The sequence below is a fragment of the Macrotis lagotis genome, chromosome 1, assembly GCF_037893015.1.
Source record: "Macrotis lagotis isolate mMagLag1 chromosome 1, bilby.v1.9.chrom.fasta, whole genome shotgun sequence".
In the NCBI taxonomy this organism is placed as follows: Eukaryota; Metazoa; Chordata; class Mammalia; order Peramelemorphia; family Peramelidae; genus Macrotis; species Macrotis lagotis.
The window spans coordinates 176,945,033-176,964,352 of NC_133658.1; the positions used below are offsets into that span (position 1 = coordinate 176,945,033).

At 34.9% G+C, this 19,320-nt stretch overlaps 1 protein-coding gene across 8 annotated transcripts in view; it reads left to right on the forward strand.

Moving 5' to 3' along the window:
- Window positions 1-19,320, forward strand: part of TASP1 (taspase 1) — a 304,860-nt gene that overhangs the window by 25,040 nt on the left and 260,500 nt on the right. Inside the window, exons 3-5 of one of the 8 annotated variants that reach the window (XM_074209429.1) lie at window positions 3,890-4,152; window positions 15,339-16,132; window positions 17,579-17,631. The exons of 3 other annotated variants lie outside the window; for them this stretch is intronic. In XM_074209429.1, coding sequence (XP_074065530.1) covers window positions 17,602-17,631 — 30 coding nt within the window. In that variant the 5' untranslated portion in view covers window positions 3,890-4,152; window positions 15,339-16,132; window positions 17,579-17,601. 4 more of the 8 variants (XM_074209431.1, XM_074209430.1, XM_074209432.1 and 1 more) reach the window with 4 other exon arrangements.

A 19,320-nucleotide genomic window follows, 5' to 3' on the forward strand; every position in this document is an offset into this window, starting at 1 on the left:
TATATACATATATATATATATATATATATATATATATATATATATTTGGTATCCTACAATATGAGAAAAATTATTTGAAGAAAGAAAACATTGACCCTAGTTAACTTTATATTCTGCATCAATTTGTGGGTTTTGTAGAATTGATTCTTAATTATTTATGCTAATGGAGATATACAATGAAATTTTTTATTTGACTTTGGATTGAATTTATAATTGTTAAAAGTTTATAATTTTATATCTTTATTGCTTATATGCTTATATTGCTTATATATGTTGCTTATACATCTAAGCATCAAATGTTTTACTAGTAAAATTTGACTAGTGGCAGGTTTTTAAATCTAGTTTGTGTTAGGACCAGTGGTTTGGAGAGCTTCATTAAGTGGTTTGACCCCAAGTAATGAACTATTTTGTATGTGATAACTCTTAAACTTAATCTCTTAAAGTTTAGAGGTGCTGTGATGCATACACTGATGAAATCATGTTTCCTTGAAAGTACTGAAGAATGATTTTTTAACTTGTTCTTTTAGGTTTTTCTTTGATTTTCACAATCATTGAGCATGAGGATAATATTGGATTATAAAATTGCCTCAAGTAATCTATAAAGCATATAACTAAATAATCCAAAGATGACTATATTTGAAACTATGAGGTGACTTTGATTTACTTGTAGAAAGCTCATTGAGGAGAGCACTGTATTACTATTGACCAGTTATTCTCAGCACCTTGCACATACTTGGTGCAGTTGTTGATTGGTTGATAGAGGATAAAAAAGAAAAAGAAGACAGTCTTTCAAGGGCCTCTATTTTGATATATGCAGCAAAGGTGCTACTTTGTATAACTTAGAAATATCAGTGTTGTGGCTAGGTGGCGCAGGGGTATAGAGCACTGACCCTGGAGTCAGGATTACCTGAATTCAAATCCAGCCTCAGACACTTAATAATTACCTAGATGTGTGACCTTGGACAAGCCACTTAACCCCATTAACCTTGCAAAAACCTAAAAAAAAAAGAAACATCAGTTTTGAGGCCATCAAAATCCTCATCTCTCATCTTTACTTTGAAATCACTTTCTTTTAGCAGTATTCTAAAGACCTTCCCTTACCACCTCTTGACACCAGAGGGGGCAATTTATCAGTTTCACTAAAGGAATAATCAACTAGCAAATTTCTCCCTCTGTTTTTTTGTTGGGGGGGGTGTGGGGAAAATGTTTCTGCTATCATCATTCTATTCTGTTGGATAGAATAGATCTAATAAGAAGAAAGGAATTCAATTTTGTACTTAATTTTATTTATCATCAATAATTGAAATCTTAAAATAGGGGAAAAATCTCATTTTAAGTTAGATTTTATGTTTCAGTGGCTTCAGTGGCAAAATTAGCAATTTACTTTTCCTTTTTTAAAAATTTTTTTTGAAAGATCTGTGTTAGAATTACTTTTATAGCTGCTGACAAAGTGAACTGGGTATAGTATAATTGAGTATAGTTGGGTATGGTATATAATTTGACTTTAAAGAAAGCAAACAACACCAACTTCCACATAAAACCCAATCTAGAAAATTAGTTATGTAAAAATATACAAGTTTGTATTTGGGAAAATTTTCTTGGCTTTTCTTTAAATATTTATTTAGACAATAACAATATTCTAAAAAATGAATTTTGAGAGTTTGGCATATTTTATTTCTTTGATTTTTAACTTATTGAGGAAATGTATAGATTGGTTGGTTGAACCATGGAATTATTCTGAGAAAACTTCTTAAGATGGAGATAGCATGTTTTTATGAATTCTGGTTCATATCAGTGTTTAAACCATTTATATTTGTTGAAAACCTTTTTTGGGTTTGTGTTTTCATATGTATAAGACTGAGGTTAAAAAAATATAGTGAAGTACCAGTGTTTATTCATTGAGTTTTTTGCTATTTTGTAATAGAAGTGCAGTAAAGAACAAGATCGCTATTTACTTTTTGAGGTCAGTTATGATTAATTCATTATGAATTAGTTGAAAAAATTTTGCATTTCTGCCAAAAGAAATCCAATTCATCCTTAGCAGCCACTTAATCTCTCATAGCTTCAATTTTGTTTCCTAACATGAGTTAATGATTTAAGAGCAACTTTAGTTCTAAATCAATAATCCTATTAAATCAATTAACAACAGACACTTATTAAACTCTTAATATGTGTTCAGACACTGTGTTAATCACTGGGGACATCAGTACAAGCCTAAAGAAATTACATTTCACACCCTTAAGGAGCTTACATTCTAATAGGAGAGAATAAAACATACAAGGGAACTGAAAAGCTTTGGTATGGGGAAAGGAAGGTACATGCCCTATTTTAGGGGCATGATGTTGAAGTCCAGAAAGTCAAGAGGGGAATGAGGACTGACTGATTCTTCCCCCAAATGAAAACCCTGAGAGGAATTCACCAATGGTGACAGTGGTCTGCTATGGCTAAGAGATGTTCTGGGATGACATTGCAGAGATAGATGAATGTTCCAGAGTGAGGAGGCCCTATGTACATACTGAGGAAAATTTCCAAGTCGAGAAGTAGCTAAAGACAGTGGCCAGTTTGGCTTACAAAGTTTGGTTTATAGGAGGATTAGTATTAGTTTTTTTGAAGGGGGAAATATCCAGGAGCTGGTCGGCTCCAGTAATTCTGAAATTTTCTCTTCTTAAGTTTGAGATTTCAATCTATGTCAACATATAAAGAATAGCCTCATTTAAAATCTCAGATCCTTGAAGTGTCTTCAACTATGTTAACTTAGAAACTGTAAGCAAGAAGTTTAATTCATTATGTACATTTTTATTCAGTAGATATCTTGGGGTAAGAAAAAGAATAAAACACCAACTACATTTTTAGATTTTAATTTTTTGTGTTAGAATGAATATTGTTATACCTTAATGCCACTTTGACTCTTTTCTTAAGGCAAAAGTTGTGAATGCTTTCATATTTTGTAGAACTGTCACTGGTAAAGTTCTAGCTGTAACCTCTGGTCATGACTTCTTTTATGACATTGTATAATTCTGTAGTTTGAAGTATACTTTGTAGATAATTATTTTATCATAACTAGTAAGCTTCTTTGAATGACTAAGCCCAGAAGCTGTTGACATGCCTCCATCCTTATATTCTGTGCACATTTGACATGATAGTTTATACTTCATGTTGTAAGCTATGGAATTTAAAATGTTCCCTTTCCCTATGACTTGTTTACAGCTCAAATTTTCTGCTCTCCCAGTTGCAGACCCCCTGCCACATTCCACCCCCCAGTCGTGTTACAAGACTTCTTCTGAGGTGCTTTGCTATAAGATAGTTGACATCTTTAAGACTTCTTCATAATTGGGAAGTTTCTAAATTAGTTCATTTTAGAAAGTGACTCAAAGATGTCTGTGATTTTTTCATCATCATATTTCTAGAATATCAGCTTTTCATTAATAGCAGACTAGTTCTGTGTTTCAGTTCTGTGCTTGATCATTATGGCATGTAATATATTGTAGTGAAAGCATGTTGCATTTATTTCATTTACACCAAATGTCTAATTTTAGATCTCCCACCCTTGATGATTACTTTTTTTCTCTTGTTTTCTCTTGTCTTGTATTCTTTGTAATGGGAGGTCTGTTTCTTTGTGTGTGTGACCTAAGAGATTGTTATCCTTCTTTTGTAATATATTTGTGTTTCATTGTTTTAATTTTGCATTTCCTCTTTTTCTGGAGTATATATATATATATATATATATATATATATATATATATATTATCATTAGTTATTCCATTCAACAATCCTGTTTTCCATGTGCATTTGGCAGTATTTTCAGTGGCTCATCCATCATATTTCTGTGTATTCCAGCTATTTATAGAATCTTTATGTTTCTCTGCATTTTTTTGTTTTATTTTTTGAGGTGTACATACACAGTTACACTTCATGGAATTGTATCCAGTCAAGTACCCATGTTTCTATTATGAAGAGGCAGAGAAAATCACCTCTCCCAAGAAATTCAACCTTCTGATCAAGGAAAATGTGTTCTGAAGATCTGTATACAGATGGGAGGCAACTAGTTTGCTTGTTCTGCTGCTAGAGTATTGATTTAATTAGAAGACAGGCTGTGGGTGAACATTTGCAGACAAAGAAGCACCAGAACCCAATTAGTCTGGGACAGTAAAAGTAAGTTACACTCTTTTTAAAACACATTTTTGAGTACTGATGCTGATTCTTGCCTTGAGTATTATTCAGCAATTTGTAACTTACTATTTGTATTTATACGATTAAATATGTTCTTTTTTTTATAATTCTCTAAAATTTGGAACTTAGCATGCAAATTATCTGCTTGTTAGAAAAGCAGTATGTCTTTTTTCTTTTTAAAAACAAATGATATTTATTTTAAAAAGAGCCACCATTCAATTATATTTTTGAAGTAAATTCATTTTTAAGGTGGATTTTTCTGTTGCACTATGAGTTCCTGCCATCATCTATGCAAGTTTAAATGTATTAATTTAAAAGCCTTACAAAATAAGTAACTGACTTTACGACCTTCCTTAAAGTCCTGGAATTAAAAGTCTCTTTAAGAGTTCACTCTAATGAATGGAGTAACCAGTACAAAATAAATGAAACTATTGTATTTGCCAATTGAGCTTATTTTTATTAAGGTCCTGTCCCCATTAAACATTGTGCTTTATTTTCAAATAATCTTATGCTTATGACTTATCTAATTTACATATAACATTATAGAATTAGAGTTAAAATACATCCAAAGATACATATTGTAATAAGTGGCACTGGTTATAATTTTGTTATTATTTATGTTATTGTATGGATTTAACATATGAACATTTGAACTTATTCTTATATGCTCTATTAAGATAATTGTAAGCTAAGGGAATTTTCATTTATATTTCTGTAATAACTCCAGGGAAATGGGAAAACTTTACAAAATCTAGTTTTTGAATATGGCTGTGTTCTTTTGAGAGGGCATACTTTGAATATAATATAAAGTTTTTACATTATGAAGATTTTAAATGTAGAATGAAATTACATGCTTTCAGGGAGTCAAATTGAAGTAATATGCTATGATTTAAAACTTGCCTATCTCCTAACTTTCTTAGGCCTATACAGATTCTGGAAAGTGATGCAAGTGAATGATAATTTTTTTTTAGGTTTTTACTAAGGATATTCCTTTAGAAACAAAAATGTATTCAAATACAAATCATAATAAAACATTGCACTGTAGAATGCCTAAATGTTTGTCTTTATTTATGCCACATATATGGAGTACCAAAACTGAAAAGCCTGACAGAAAAATTCTTTACAATTTCCTCTTTTTTTGGAGTGTGCTTGGATCTATCATTAATAATATTCTTTAAGGGCTTGAAAGCAAATATGAAGAAGTAAAATAAATAATAGACTGAAATTAGAAATGTAATCAATAATAAATGAAGATTAGTATTTGAAAAATCTCTAAGTCTTAAATACATCCTTGTTTTGACAGAATAGAAGTTTAAATAGATGCAATTCTATGTTTTGCTAGTTTCTCTTTGATATTTCTATTTTATAGTCAAAATATAAGAGATAATAATTTAAATTGAAGGGAATTATGAGTTGATGACATATTTGGCAATGCTAGTGAAACAGCTACAATTGTCTTTTCTATTATAGCTCATGTGGAAAGGACAATTTCAGGTGCCGTATGTGTTAACTTCTTTCTGAATATCATAAAGAATCCAACAAAAACAAACTTAACCATTTCTGATGCACAAGTCTAGTCAAGCCATTATTTTCTTTTAGAGATTTGTGTCATTTGACAGGTAACTCTTTGTACTGCAATTCTGCAGCTTTCAATAAAATGTACTTAAAATAAAGGTCATTGCTCTGATAGTTTTTTGTTTAATTATGTTAATTTATTTGTAAACTAGGAAGATTAATAAAATAGTAAAGTGGTGAGATTGCAAATGTACAATGTTTTTTCATTAAGACTATTTTTAGTAGTAAATTAACCACAAACATGGTTCCTTTTGCATAAGGATTTTCTGTGCCAGATCAACAAATGCTCTAATGAATCTATACTGACATTTGTTCCATTTTTGTTGTAATTTCCAGAACAGATTTGTGAACTTTAGGAATATATAATAATATGTGAAGCTATGGTTTTTATGTAACATTTTGTAGTTGTGTAACTGAATAATTTTTAAAAGTGTTATGGATGCTAAAATGTAATATTTAGTATACTATACCTATTAGGCTAGCATTGTAATTCAAAAAGTGTGATGCAAACAATTGTTTGCTAAAACTAGATCCAAGATAGCTGAAATATTGCTTTAACACATGTTAAAAGTAGAACACTCTGACTATTTGGCTAGATTTAATTCTGGACTGTCTAAGTTGAGTAATTTCTACAGGCATTCCAACTTTGATCAATCACAGCAAGAAATTTTAGAATGCCTATGATGTGCCAATGCATCTGTAAATGTGTCCCGAGGTAGAGGAAAGTTAGAGAAGCCAAAAAAGAAAGCAAACTTGCTGTATAGTTAAGAAGCAATTACAGAGTGAAAATGGAAAGTGTTTTCTTTCCCTAGGAATTCTTTTAGATAATTGTTGAGCTTCTGATGTCTAAAATAGCCTCTGTAATTCTTTATTCATGAATGAAAGTTGCTTCACTTGGGTCTAGGAAAACATTTATGTTTTATGGCTTACTCAAGTGATAACTTGTTGACCTGAGATCATTAGATTCTTTACCTTGTCTCATTTCCATATGATGATAAAAAGTCTGATTATAGTTTATAGTTTAATTCTTTAAAACAGGTGTCTTAATTGCATAAGATGAAAGTTAACATGAAAATAGTTTTATATATTTAAAAGTTTCTTGGTGGATAGAGTAAAATCCCTTAGGAGTAAATTCATTTTCTTGTTTTGTTTTGTTTTTTTTAACAATAGAGACACAGCCAGACTGAAAACATTTTTTGATTATAGTTTTCAGGGACAAAAAATGAACAAAGAATAAACAAATAAATAACTACTGTTTCCTCACTTTTGCCCATGATTTGAGATTATTTCTCTGGATAAATTCCACTGTACTACTTTGGAAACTATTTTTTCCTGAACATATTTACCAACTCACAACTCTGAAAAAATACAACTATAACTTTCCCAGAGATTTTATAAGAATTAATTTTAAGTAAACCTTGCTTGGAAACTGAAGGCTCAGCTTTGTTAACTGTACTAGATTCTTTTTTAACTTTGTTTTATATAATTCCATGATAACTAATAACATTTTCTGGTTATGTCTTCTAAATTTCTTATGATTTGATCTTGTTTTTTGTTTCTCATACATATTTGAGTATGTATATTTGAATATACATGGATTTTCAGTCTTTTTTATCTTCATGGTCTAGTCTACTTTATTTTTTTTTTTTTTTTTTGCCTTAGTAGAATGTCAGTTCCTAAAAGGTCAGGTCTTGCCTTTTGTCTTTGTCCACTGTCTCAAGACAGCCTAGTAGATTGGGATTGATGGGTGGTTTTGGAGAGTAGAATTTAATAATTCCCTTGATATGTTTGAGTAAGTCATTTGATGTATCTGCCAGTGAGTCGAGCAACTCTTTAAGTATATAGATTGTAGAACAGCTATTCATCTGTATTGGGGGGGGGGGTCATCCTCACTCAAGTTCCTTATTTCAATTAAATCATAAATCTCATTTCTCCTGTACCTTGTGTCTGGCATAATAGTTTGCACATGGTAGATGCTTAATAAATATCTGTTGAATAAAATTACATTAGAATGTAAAAATTGAGCTGTATAGCAATGATAATATAATAGATAATGCTAAGTAGGCATACATAACTAACTTGTTATTTTTGTTATTTATTAATGTGATTTGTTAATGTGATTTGACATCTCTACTGACAGTGCTGTCAATTACTCTAGTTGTGGAATAGTAACACAAATAAAAACATTTTAAAACATCACATTATCTTGAAAATTCATAGACACAGAGGAAGGTGTTTAACTGGTCTGTTCTCATTACTTCCCTTCCTAACTCCCTTCTTTCTTTTTTTTGGCAAGGCAATGGGGTTAAGTGACTTGCCCCAGTTCACACAACTAGGTAATTATTAAGTGTTTGAGACCGGATTTGAATCAGGTCCTCCTGACTCCAGGCCAGCACTCTATCTACTGTGCCACCTAGCTGCCCTGCACATTATCTTAAAAAAAAGGGAAAAGCATTATTTTTACAAAGATTTTTATAGCATCTCTTTTGTGGTGCCTTTCAATTAGAAATTGGTTGTGGGGAATGACTGAACAAATTGTGGCAAATGATTATATGGAATATTATTGTGCTATAAGAAATGGCAAGCAGAATGATTTCAGGAAAAACCTGGAAAGGTTTACATGAACTCTTGCAAAGTGCAGTGAGCAGAACCAGGAGAATGTTTTATACAATAACAGCAACATTGTACAGGGAATTGTGAAAGATTTAGCTTTTCTCAGCAGTACAGTGATCTAAGACAATCTTAAAGGACTTATAATGAAACATGTTATCTTCCTCCATTGTATAACTACAGATGGAAGCAAGTTTTTCACTTTTTTCTTATATTCTTTGTTATTGTTACTGTTGAAGTAGTCTTGTATAAAATGACTATTATGGGAATGTTTTTACATGATTATACATTTTAACCTTTATTAGACTGTTAACCATATCAGGGAGAGGATAAGAGAAAGAGGGAGGGATGGAGTTTGGAATTCAAAACTTAAAAGAAAAATCAAATGTTAAAAAATTGTATTACCATGTAATTGGGGGGCAAAATAAGATAAAAAATAAAAATTAAATTGTCAAAAAAAAAACCCAAACCCCTTCCATTATCTAGTAGCTTCAACCTTCTACTCATTGAAACTTTTACAGGAGCTGGCAAAGGACCATAAAATCGATGATTTAAACCTTTCCTGGTACCCCCCTACTATCTTAATAATTAGACTGCTAATGAGCTTTAAAATGTCAACAAGACAGGCCACAGGAGAGAGGAGGTTAAGAGGCCAGGGCATGGTTAATCTAATTGTGACTCAGAAATGTTGATTATTCAAGAGTAGGGGTACTTGACCTTTTTTTTTTGTTTGTTTCATGTACCACAATATAGAAACTTATGGACGCCTTTCCAGAACATTTTTAAATAGGTAAAGAAAAAGTTAAATTTAAGTTAGAAGTTAGTGAAATAAAGATAAATATTTATATAAGTTTATATAAATTTAGGGACTCTCTGAAATAGGTTAAAATATCTTGCTTTAGTTCCTGGTATTATTATGTTGCTTTTCTTACCTTAGAAATCCTTTAAGTTGTATCTACCCGATTGCCAACATTGTTTCAAAATTCAGCATTTTGCTACACATATTTGAGGCCATGGCTTCCAATGCACTGATTAGTAACATTGCTTTAAGATGATCTTAGTGTGTACATAGAACCAACTTTCATTTATCCAGGAGCTATTTATTTAGTTTATGGAATAAGCAGATTGTTTGCACTTCTCCTTTTACTTGTTTCTCATTTATAGCATTTTATTGTTCCTTAACTCCAGAATTTTTGATGTTTTCTTCTCTCGACACGGGTGACTACAATTTATATTTCAAACTCCTAGTTCTTTAAAAAAATTTTTTTTATTAATTTAAGGCAATGGGGTTATGAGTGATTTACCCAAGGTCATACAGATACACAATTATTAAGTGTTTGAGGCCGAATTTGAATTTAGATCCTTCTGACTCCAGGGATAGTGCTCTATCCACTTTGCCACCTAGCTCCTAGTTCTCAAGAGTTTTGTTTAGTAGTCATTTTGGGTAAAGGAAATTTTAAAAAGGAAACATTTAAAGATGAAAGATTAAAGTTGCATATATTGATGATGATAGTCAACATACATGCTATCAATACTTATGCTTTTGCTTGAATCCATCTGCATTCATTTTTGACTTTCTGACAAAAAAATACTATGATGTATTTTGGGGAGAAAGTGAATCTGTATTTCATTTTGGAAAAACATAGGAGTTTTTATGAACTCTTCCTTATTTGATCCCCAAAGATGCATTTCACTTCTTAGTGGAGGTGGTAAATTGTTAAGGTGCAGGTGATGTGCGTGTGAGCATAGGCAGCATTTTTATTTATGGATATAAGAATGATCTTCATGCTATTCTTTTTTCTTTGCCTTTTTTCCTTTTTTTTATTTGCACATTACTAAAATATTCTTGTTTAAGAATAAACCTTTTACCCTCTTCCCCCACAAAAATATAATACCTCATGTGAAATAAAGTAAAAGAAAGAGAAAAAAATGTTTCAATCTGTGTTCTGATACTATCAGCTCTGTCTCAGGTGGATCACATTTTTTATCATAAGTCTATTACAGAAGTTACTTCCACATTTTTCCACAGTTGCTGTTGTTGATTGTAATTCCCTCCATCCATTCCTCCCCACTACCATCTATTATATTTTCTCTTTCCTTTTACTCTGTCCCTCTTCTAAAATGTATTGTATGGTAGTTGAGTGGTGTACTGTACAGAGCACTGTTTCTGGGGCAAGAGGCGCCAAGCCCACATACTACCCCAGAGACCCAGCAACCACCAGACAGGCCACCCAATCCCAGCACCTTGCAAAAAGTAAAAAAAGAAAATGTGTTATATCTGACTATTCTCTCCTATGATCTACCCTCCCCTCTATCACCCATATGCCCCCCCTTCCCCCATCCCCCTTCTCTCCTTTTTTCACTCTGGATATATATACCCTATTGAGTGTGTATGCTGTTTCCTCTCTGAGCCATTTCTGAGGAGAGTGAAGGTTCCCTCATTCCCCCTTGCCTCCCCACCCCATATCATTGCAGTAGCTCATTGCAATAAAAACAAAAATCTTTTATACGAAATATCTTAGCCTATTCTACCTCCCCTTTCTCTTACTCCTAGTACATTTCTCTTTTAGCCATTGATTCCATTTTTACAATTTGTTATATCTTCAAATTCAAAGCTCCTGTGCTTCATTTATATAAGCTCCTTCTACCTGCTCTATTAAATGAGAATTTTCATATGAGTATTATCAGTATCATCTCTCCATCCAGGAATACATGCAGTTCATCATCATTAAGTCCCTCATAATTTACCCTTCTCCTCCACTCTCTATGCTTCACCTAAGTTCTGTATTTGAAGGTCAAACTTTCTGTTAAGTTCTGGTCATTTCAACAGGAACATTTGAAATTCCCCTGTTTCGGTGAAAGTCCTTCTTTCCCCAGGAAGAGGATGTTCAGTTTTGCTGGGTAGTTGTTTCTTTTCTTTTCTTATTTCTTTTTTTGTTTATTTGTTTTTTTGCAAGGTAATGGGGTTAAGTGGCTTGCCCAAGGCCACACAGCTAGCTAATTATTAAGTGTCTGAGGTCACATTTGAATTCAGGTACTCCTGACTCCAGGGCTGGTGCTCTATCCATTGCGCCACCTAGCTGTCCCTGGGTTGTTGTTTCTTGGTTTCATTCCAAGTTCTTTTGCTTTCTGGAATATTATATTCCAAGCCCTATGAGCGCTTAATGTGGTAGCTGCTAAGTCCTATGTGATCCTGACTGCAGCTCCATGATATTTGAATTGTGTCCTTCTGGCAGCTTGTAATATTTTCTCTTTGACTTGGGAGTTCTGGAATTTGGCTATAATATTCCTGGGTTTTTTTATTTTTGGATCTCTTTCTGGGGAGATTGGTGGATTCTCTCAATTTCTATTTTACCAGATATCAGGGCAATTTTCCTGTAGGATTTTTTTAAAATGGGGTCAAGGCTCTTTTCCTGATCATGACTTTCATTTATCCCAATAATTTTAAAAGTATCTTTCCTGAATCTGTTTTCCCAGATCAGTTGTTTTTTTCAATGAGATGTTTCACATTTTCTTCAAATTTTTCATTCTTTTTGTGTTGATCTTATTGTGTTTTGATTTCTCACAAAGTCTTCAGCTTCCTTTAGTTCCATTCTATATCTGAAATCCAAATTGATTCCAAGGTGTCAAAAAACCAAATGCCAAAATTGCTATTAGGACAGATTATATTAAATACTAACTCCCTGGCTTTCTTATCTCCTTTTCCATCTGGCCAGTTCTGCTTTTTAAAGCATTCTTCTCCTCAATAACTTTGAACTGTTTTATCCATTTGACCTAAGCTGGGTTTTAACATGCCGTTTTCTTCAGCCATTTTCTGGATCTCCTTGACTGAACTGCTTTTTAAACTTTTTTTATACTGTTTTTCATGTTTTTCCTGCATCTCATTTCTTTTCCCAATTTTTCTTCTATCTCCCTTACTTGATTTTCAAAATCTTTTTTGAGCTCTGTCATAACCTGAGCCCAACTTCTGTATTTCTGGGAGTTTTTAGATGCAGAAACTTGGACTTTCTCATCTTTGGATTGAATATTTTGATCCTCCATGGAATCCTAGACAAAGTAATTGTCTATGGTCAGGTTCCTTTTTTTTTCCTTTTTATTTATTTCCCCAGCCTGTGCCTGGTTTTGGAGTGCTTCCTGCACTTTTGAGTTTTATTGGGACACCCCTACAAGGACCTCAGTGTGTGAGGCTCTGACTGCTCTCCTGGTCTGTGAATGACCACAAGCACACCCCTCTGCCATGAGACTGGGGTGGGGATGGGTCCCCTGCTCTGTGAGGGGCTTAGACTGTGATCAGGATCTGAATGTGGTTAGAGCCCCAGAGTCCTGTTCTGGGGACAGAGCACAGACCTCAGAAGTCTCCCTCCACTCTTACCTTTGGTGGGTTAAGCACTCAAGGTGCAGCTGCCTGGAGGCTCCTGCTGGGCGACTCCACAGGCCTGCTTCCATTTCCTGGGTCTGGGCTGCCACCACTGACTGAGTGCCATGACTGCGCTGAGGACCTGGGCTTTGCAGAGTGCTCTACCCTTGCTGAGGGCCTGGGTTTCACACTTGCTCTGGCAGAGGTCTCTCTGTTGATCTTCCAAGTTGTGCTTAGTGCTCCCTGGGGTACAGGCCAAGAAACTGCTTCTGCTGCCAGGAGTCATGTCTCCCAGGTGCTCTGGTATGTTCTGGGAGGTTGAAGTTCCTTCACTCTGGCAGGACCACCCCTCTAACCCTGTGGAACAGAGTTTTTCCACTATTTTCCAGGTTACCTTGGGCTGGAGAATTGCCTCACTGGATCTTTCTGTGGTTTCTGTCTCTTGAAAATTTAGTTAGAATCATAATTTTAAGATTTTTGAAATATTTTGAGAGAGCACCTAGGAGAGGCTTTTCTCCTGCTGCCATCTTGGCTTTACCCCCTACATGCTATTCTTAATAGTCAAGATGAGTAATGATGAAAATATTTTGCTGTTGTTATTTCTGAATTTTTTGCCAGGGAGTTATTATTTAATATAATTTGTCCTAGTAGCAATTTTGGCATTTGGTTTTTTGATACCTTGTAGTCAGTTTGGATGAAGATGCCCCCTCAAAGCTGTCAATATTAAGTGTACTGTGATGATTGTTGAATTTAATAGAAAAAGCCATGAAAATAGATTGTATTCTTCAATTTAACAAATTCAAGTGCCAGATTCACAATGAAGGGTGATCAATGTTTTGTTTTGTTGCATATTGCAAAGATAATGGTTAAAGTAACTTTGAAATGTAAGAATTATGTAAATATATATATATATATATATATATATATATGTATAAAGACTCCAACTGAGAGGAATCCTAAATTAATTTCTCTACTCCTGAACCAAGCACCCATACTTTTTTGTTTTTTGTACTGACTCAAATAAAAAAAATCATAGCATAATAAATACTTATATGAGGCTTACTATAATTCATCCTGGAAACATTTTTTACCCTTTGAGTTATGTTCCTATTTTTCTCATTTATTTATGTGTTTTGCCTCTAGTCCAAGTTTTTTTAATTGATAGCTGGACTCCAAGATCCTGGTAGGTTGTTTTATTGTTCAGTTTTGTTGTTCAGTCTTTTTTCAGTTGTGTCCAACTCTTTGTGATCCTATTTGGAGATTTCACGGCAAAGATACTGAAGTGATTTGTCATTTCCTTCTTCATCTCATTTTGCAGATGAAGAAAATGAAGGAAACAGGTACACTTGTCCAAGGTCACACAGCAGTAGGTGTATGAGACCAGTTTTGAAGACCAGTCAGCTTTTGTGCTGATTCCAAACTCCATGTTCTGTCCACTGCATTTACTAGCTGCCCAGTAACTCTCTATTACAACTTGTTTCATTTTTTCTCTTCCTCTACTCTTATTCTTTATCAAATTACTCAGATGTCTTAGTATGTCTGGAGGTAACTGTGGTTCTTGAAGATTATATCAAGATGGTTGGTTTTTTGGTCCTTGTCCTTCATTATTGAAAAAGACCAAAATGACATAACTGTTGAGTCAAATTATAGTGTATCCATCTGACTGTCACTGATCAAACCAATACATGCTCGGAATACTCTACCATAGGTTGAGCACAAATAGTCCATGTGAACACTGGGGTGTTTACTCTAAACTTGCCAATCTTACATTACCTCCGAGCTGCTTCAATGTGGTCTTATTCATATTGAGTGCAATACTCTTTCTATTGAGGGCATGCCATGCTGGACAGCCCTGTGCTAGTGTCTCCCATACTGCATAATCAACTCTGAAGTTCCTAAGAGAGACTTTCAGGGTGTCCCAGTATTGCTTCTTCTGGATGTGTGTGTTTTCTTTTTGACAAGTATACATTTGATATTTTAACAACTTGGCCAGCCCATCATAATTGTGCTCTCTGTCATAATGTTTGGCAGTTTAGCTCAAGAAAGGACTTCAGTGTCTGGCATCATCTCCTGCCAGGTGATCTTCAGAATATTCCTAAGACAATGCAGTACTTTTACAAGGTAGTGAGGTTAAGTGACTTGCCCAAGGTCACTCAACTAGGTAATAGTATTTGAACTCAGATCCTCCTTACTTCAGGACTGGTGCTCTGTAACACAATTTAAATGGAAGTGATTCAGTTTCCTGACATGGCGCTGGTAGATTGTCCAAGTTTCACAGGCATACAGCAGTTAGGTCAGCACAATGACTCTGTAGACTTTCAATTTGATAGCTAGTCTAAAACCTCTTTTCTCCCACACTTTCTTTTGGAGTTTCCAATATACTGAGCAAGTTCTGGCATTGTGCTTGTCAACCTTATTATCAATGTGTATCTCTCTCAAAAGGACACTGCCAAGGTAAGTGAATGTGTTTACAGTATTCAAAACTTCTTTGTTTGCTGTAATGTATGGTTCTACATATAGATGGTGTGGTGCTGGCTGAAGGAGCACCTGTGTTTTCTTGGTGTTAATTTTAAGCCAAAATTGGCACAAACAGCAGAAAATCAATCCACATGTTGTTGCTTCTCAGTTTCAGAGGCTGCATTGATTACACAATCATCTGCAAACAGAAGATCATGCACCAGCATTTCCCCTATTTTAGTCTTGATTTTTAGCCTTTTCAAATTGAAGAATTTACCATCAGTGCAATAGTGAAGGCATTTGATACCATGGCTGAAAATATTGGAGCAAGAACACAACCTTGTTTCACTCCATTGGTGATCAGGAAATCACAAGAGCATCATCCACTATCCAGAACCCAGGCATGCATGCTGTCATGAAATTGATGTACAAAACTGATGAACTTCTTCAGGCATCCAAATTTTGCAAAATTTTTCTTAGACCCTGGACTGACAGTATTAATAATGGCCTTGGTAAGGTCTTCAAATGTGGTATACAGACCTCTGTTGTGTTCTTGGTATTTTTCCTGGAGTTGTCAGGCAGCAAACACAATATTGACCATTTCTTGATCCTTTTCTGAAGCCACACTGACTATCATCCATGTAAAAGGACAACCTATTGAGTAGGATTCTGGCAAGAATCTTACCAGCAAAAGAAACATCTCTGTGTTTGTTATAGGACAGTCTATTCCCTTTACCTTTATAGAGATGGACAATCCTTGAAATCCTGGGGATAACCTCTTCATGTCATATAACTGGAAAATTTCAGTCAACTTTTGGATGAGCAATGGATCCCCCACCTTGTAAATCTCAACTGGAATAGAATAAGCACCAGATGCTTTGCCACTTGGAAGGAACTTGATGGCATTTGAAATCTCTTCTTACCTTGAAACTTCAGCTAGGGACAGATTGACTTCAACTTGAGGTAAATGGTCAATGACTTCTGCATCAATTAATGATGGCCTATTAAAAACACCAAGGAAGTGTTTAGCCTGTCTCCCTAGGATCATGAACTTATCATTAATCACTTGGTTCCATCAGCGCCTTAATTGTGATGTACCACGTGTCTTTGGTCCATAAATAACCTTCAGAGTATCATAAAAGCACTTTGGTTTGTTACTATCTGCATAAAACTGAATTTCATTTGCTGTCTTACTGAGCCAAGAGTCCTGCATCTCTCTAAGCTTCACTTGGACTTTACTTTTGATGGAAGTTAATGCTACCTTCTTAGAAATGGAAGAACTATCCTGCTGGTAAACCTTGTGGAGTTCTTGTTTTTCATTTAGCAGCTTCTGCAATTCCCCATCATTTGCATCAAACCAGTTTGCAAGTGTTCTGACCCAGATGAGCAAATTCAGTGCTGTATATATTAAATTGCTGAAAGCTACCCACTCTTTTTCTGTTCCACTGTTGCCAACTGTATGTTGGTCCAATTTTCCCTCTACTTTAGCAACAACCTGTTCCTGCTCAGAGAGACACTTTAATCTTTTGACATTTATTCTATTTCATTTTGCCTTGGAGTGCTGCTTCTGTTGAATGTGAATACTTAACTTGAAAGTCTGTGATCAGTCCAGTGCTCTGTACCCTACATTGCCTTTGTTACTTTTTTATTGTTTTTTTTTGCAAGGTAATGGGGTTAAGTGACATGCCCAAGGTCACACAGTTAGGTAATTATTAAGTGCCTGAGGCTGGATTTGAACTCAGGTCCTCCTGACTCCAGAGCCAGTGGCTATATCCACTGAACCACCTAGCTGCCCCTCCTAGTTGCCCCTCCTTTGTCACTCTCACATTCTTTCTATCTCTTCTCCTTATCATCACATAATCTATTAGATGCCAATGTTTGCAGGGAGGGTGAATCCAGGAAATTTTATGGTGTTTAGGTAAACAGAAGACAATATTTGTGATAAGAATGTTATGAGATGCACAAGTCTTCAGTTGTAGGTTATCATTGCTGTTGCTGTTTCCAACTCCATTTTTCCCACGAACTTCCTGCCATGCCTGGTAAGTCTAAGTCTACTCTAGCATTAAAGTCACCCAGAATTATAAATTTGTCTTCTCTTGGTATATGGATGATAAGAGTCTTCAGGTCTTCATAAAATTTTTCTTTGACTTCATGAGGGTTCATCATAGTTGGTGCATAGCCCTGTTGATGGTGGCATGACCTTTTCCTGCAAGTGGCAATCTCATTATTGTGAAGCTGTTGTTCATTCTTGTTGACTAGATTAATTTTGACTGAAAAACCTACCCCATCTTCATTGGGCTCCCCTTTACTGTCACTCCAGGAAAACATGTATCTAGCTCTGACTTCAGTAAGCTGATTTAGATATGATGCCTGCTGAATTCTTTGCAACAAGAGCTGTTTGTCTTTTAGGTCTATTGGATCTTGTGTGGTCTATGAGTGTGCATACATTCCATGCACTGATGGTGAGTGGAATCTTCTTTGAAGAAGTTTTTGTACTTTTTTGTATTTCCACAGGGTAGAATCTCTACTTGCCTTGGTAATTAGAACAGTTTTGGGTAAGCAGAGTGCCTTTTCTAGCTCCTTTCTCACTCCAAGTGGTGAGAAATGTAATTCCTTAACAGGGCTGCCAAATCCCACTTTAGCTTTTGGGGGAGGGGGATGACCCTATGGCCTGAGCTGCCTGTGAGCAGAGTTCTACCTACACCTTCCAGTGTAACTGCACCTGCTGCTTCGTCATTTGACTGTTGACACAGGATTTTTGAGATAGGAATAGCAAAGTGGTATGAAGTGTTTTGTTTCATGTATAAATTGGTTTTAAGTGGGGCAGAGTTACATGAAGTCATTGATCTCACTCTTCCAAATTCATCATGCAGAATGTTTTACTTATATGTTATTTTATCCTTGGAACAATCCTGTAAGGGATATACTACAGGTATTATCCCCATTTTATAGATGAGAGAAGGTTAATGCTAGAGGAGTTAAATGACTTGTTCATAGTTACATAGATAGGAAACATTAGGAATTGGATTCACTCTTAGTTCTTCCTGACTCAAAGCATAATATTCTGTCTGCTATAAATTAATGTTTATAAAGCATTTTTAATATATATTTATTTTCACATTACTATAATATTCTTGTTGTAAATGTAACTACAACCCCCCCTACCCCCCAAAAAAGATGGAGAAACCTCAAGAAAAATAAAGTGAGAGGAAAAGGAAAAAAATATGTACCTCAGTCTGCTCTGTGTCTGGGTTGGGTCGAATTCTTTATCATAAGTCCATCAGAGAATTTGCTTCACTTTTATTTCCCACAGATGCTATTGCTAACTGTATTTCCCTTTATTTTATTCTTCCCCACTCCCATTTATTCTATTCTCTCTCTCTCTCCTTTTACCCTCTCCCTCCTCAAAAGTGTGCTGTATCTAACTACCCTCTCCCATGATCTTCCCTCTCTTCAATCACCTCCACCTCATCTCCACTCCCCCCTGTCTCCTTTCTCCCCTCCCTTTCCTCTCCTCTTTCCTCTAGGGTTAGATAGATTTCTTAACCCTATTGACTGTGTATATTATTTACTCTCAGAGACACTTCTGATGACGATGAAAGTTCACTCCTTTCCCCTCACCTTTCCCCCTTCCACTTCATGCAAAAGTTTTTTTCTTGACTCTTTTGCATGATTTATCTCAGTCCATTCTACCTCTCCTTTCCCTTTCTCCCAGAACTTTCCTTTCTCACCCACTGGCTCTATAATATATTATTCCTTCAAATTATTCCTCAGATTCAGCACCCTCCTGTGCTTTGTCTATATATGCTCCTTCTAAATGCTCTAATAAATGAGAAGGTTCATATGAGTTTTCAGTATCATGTTCTATGCAGGAATATGAGCAGTTCAACGTCATTAAATCCCTCATAATTTGACCTTTTCGTCCACCTTACCTGTGATTCACCTGAGTCCTGTGAAGCTACTTGAAGGCACTGAAGTCACTTGAAGATCAAACTTTCTGTTCTCTAGTCATTTCAGCAGAAAAATTTGGATGCTCCATATTTCATTGAATGTTCATCTTTTCCCTTGAAAGAGGATGTTCATTTTTGCTGGAAGTTGATAATTCACTTGTAATCCAAGCTCTTCTGCCTTCCAGAATATCATATTCTAAG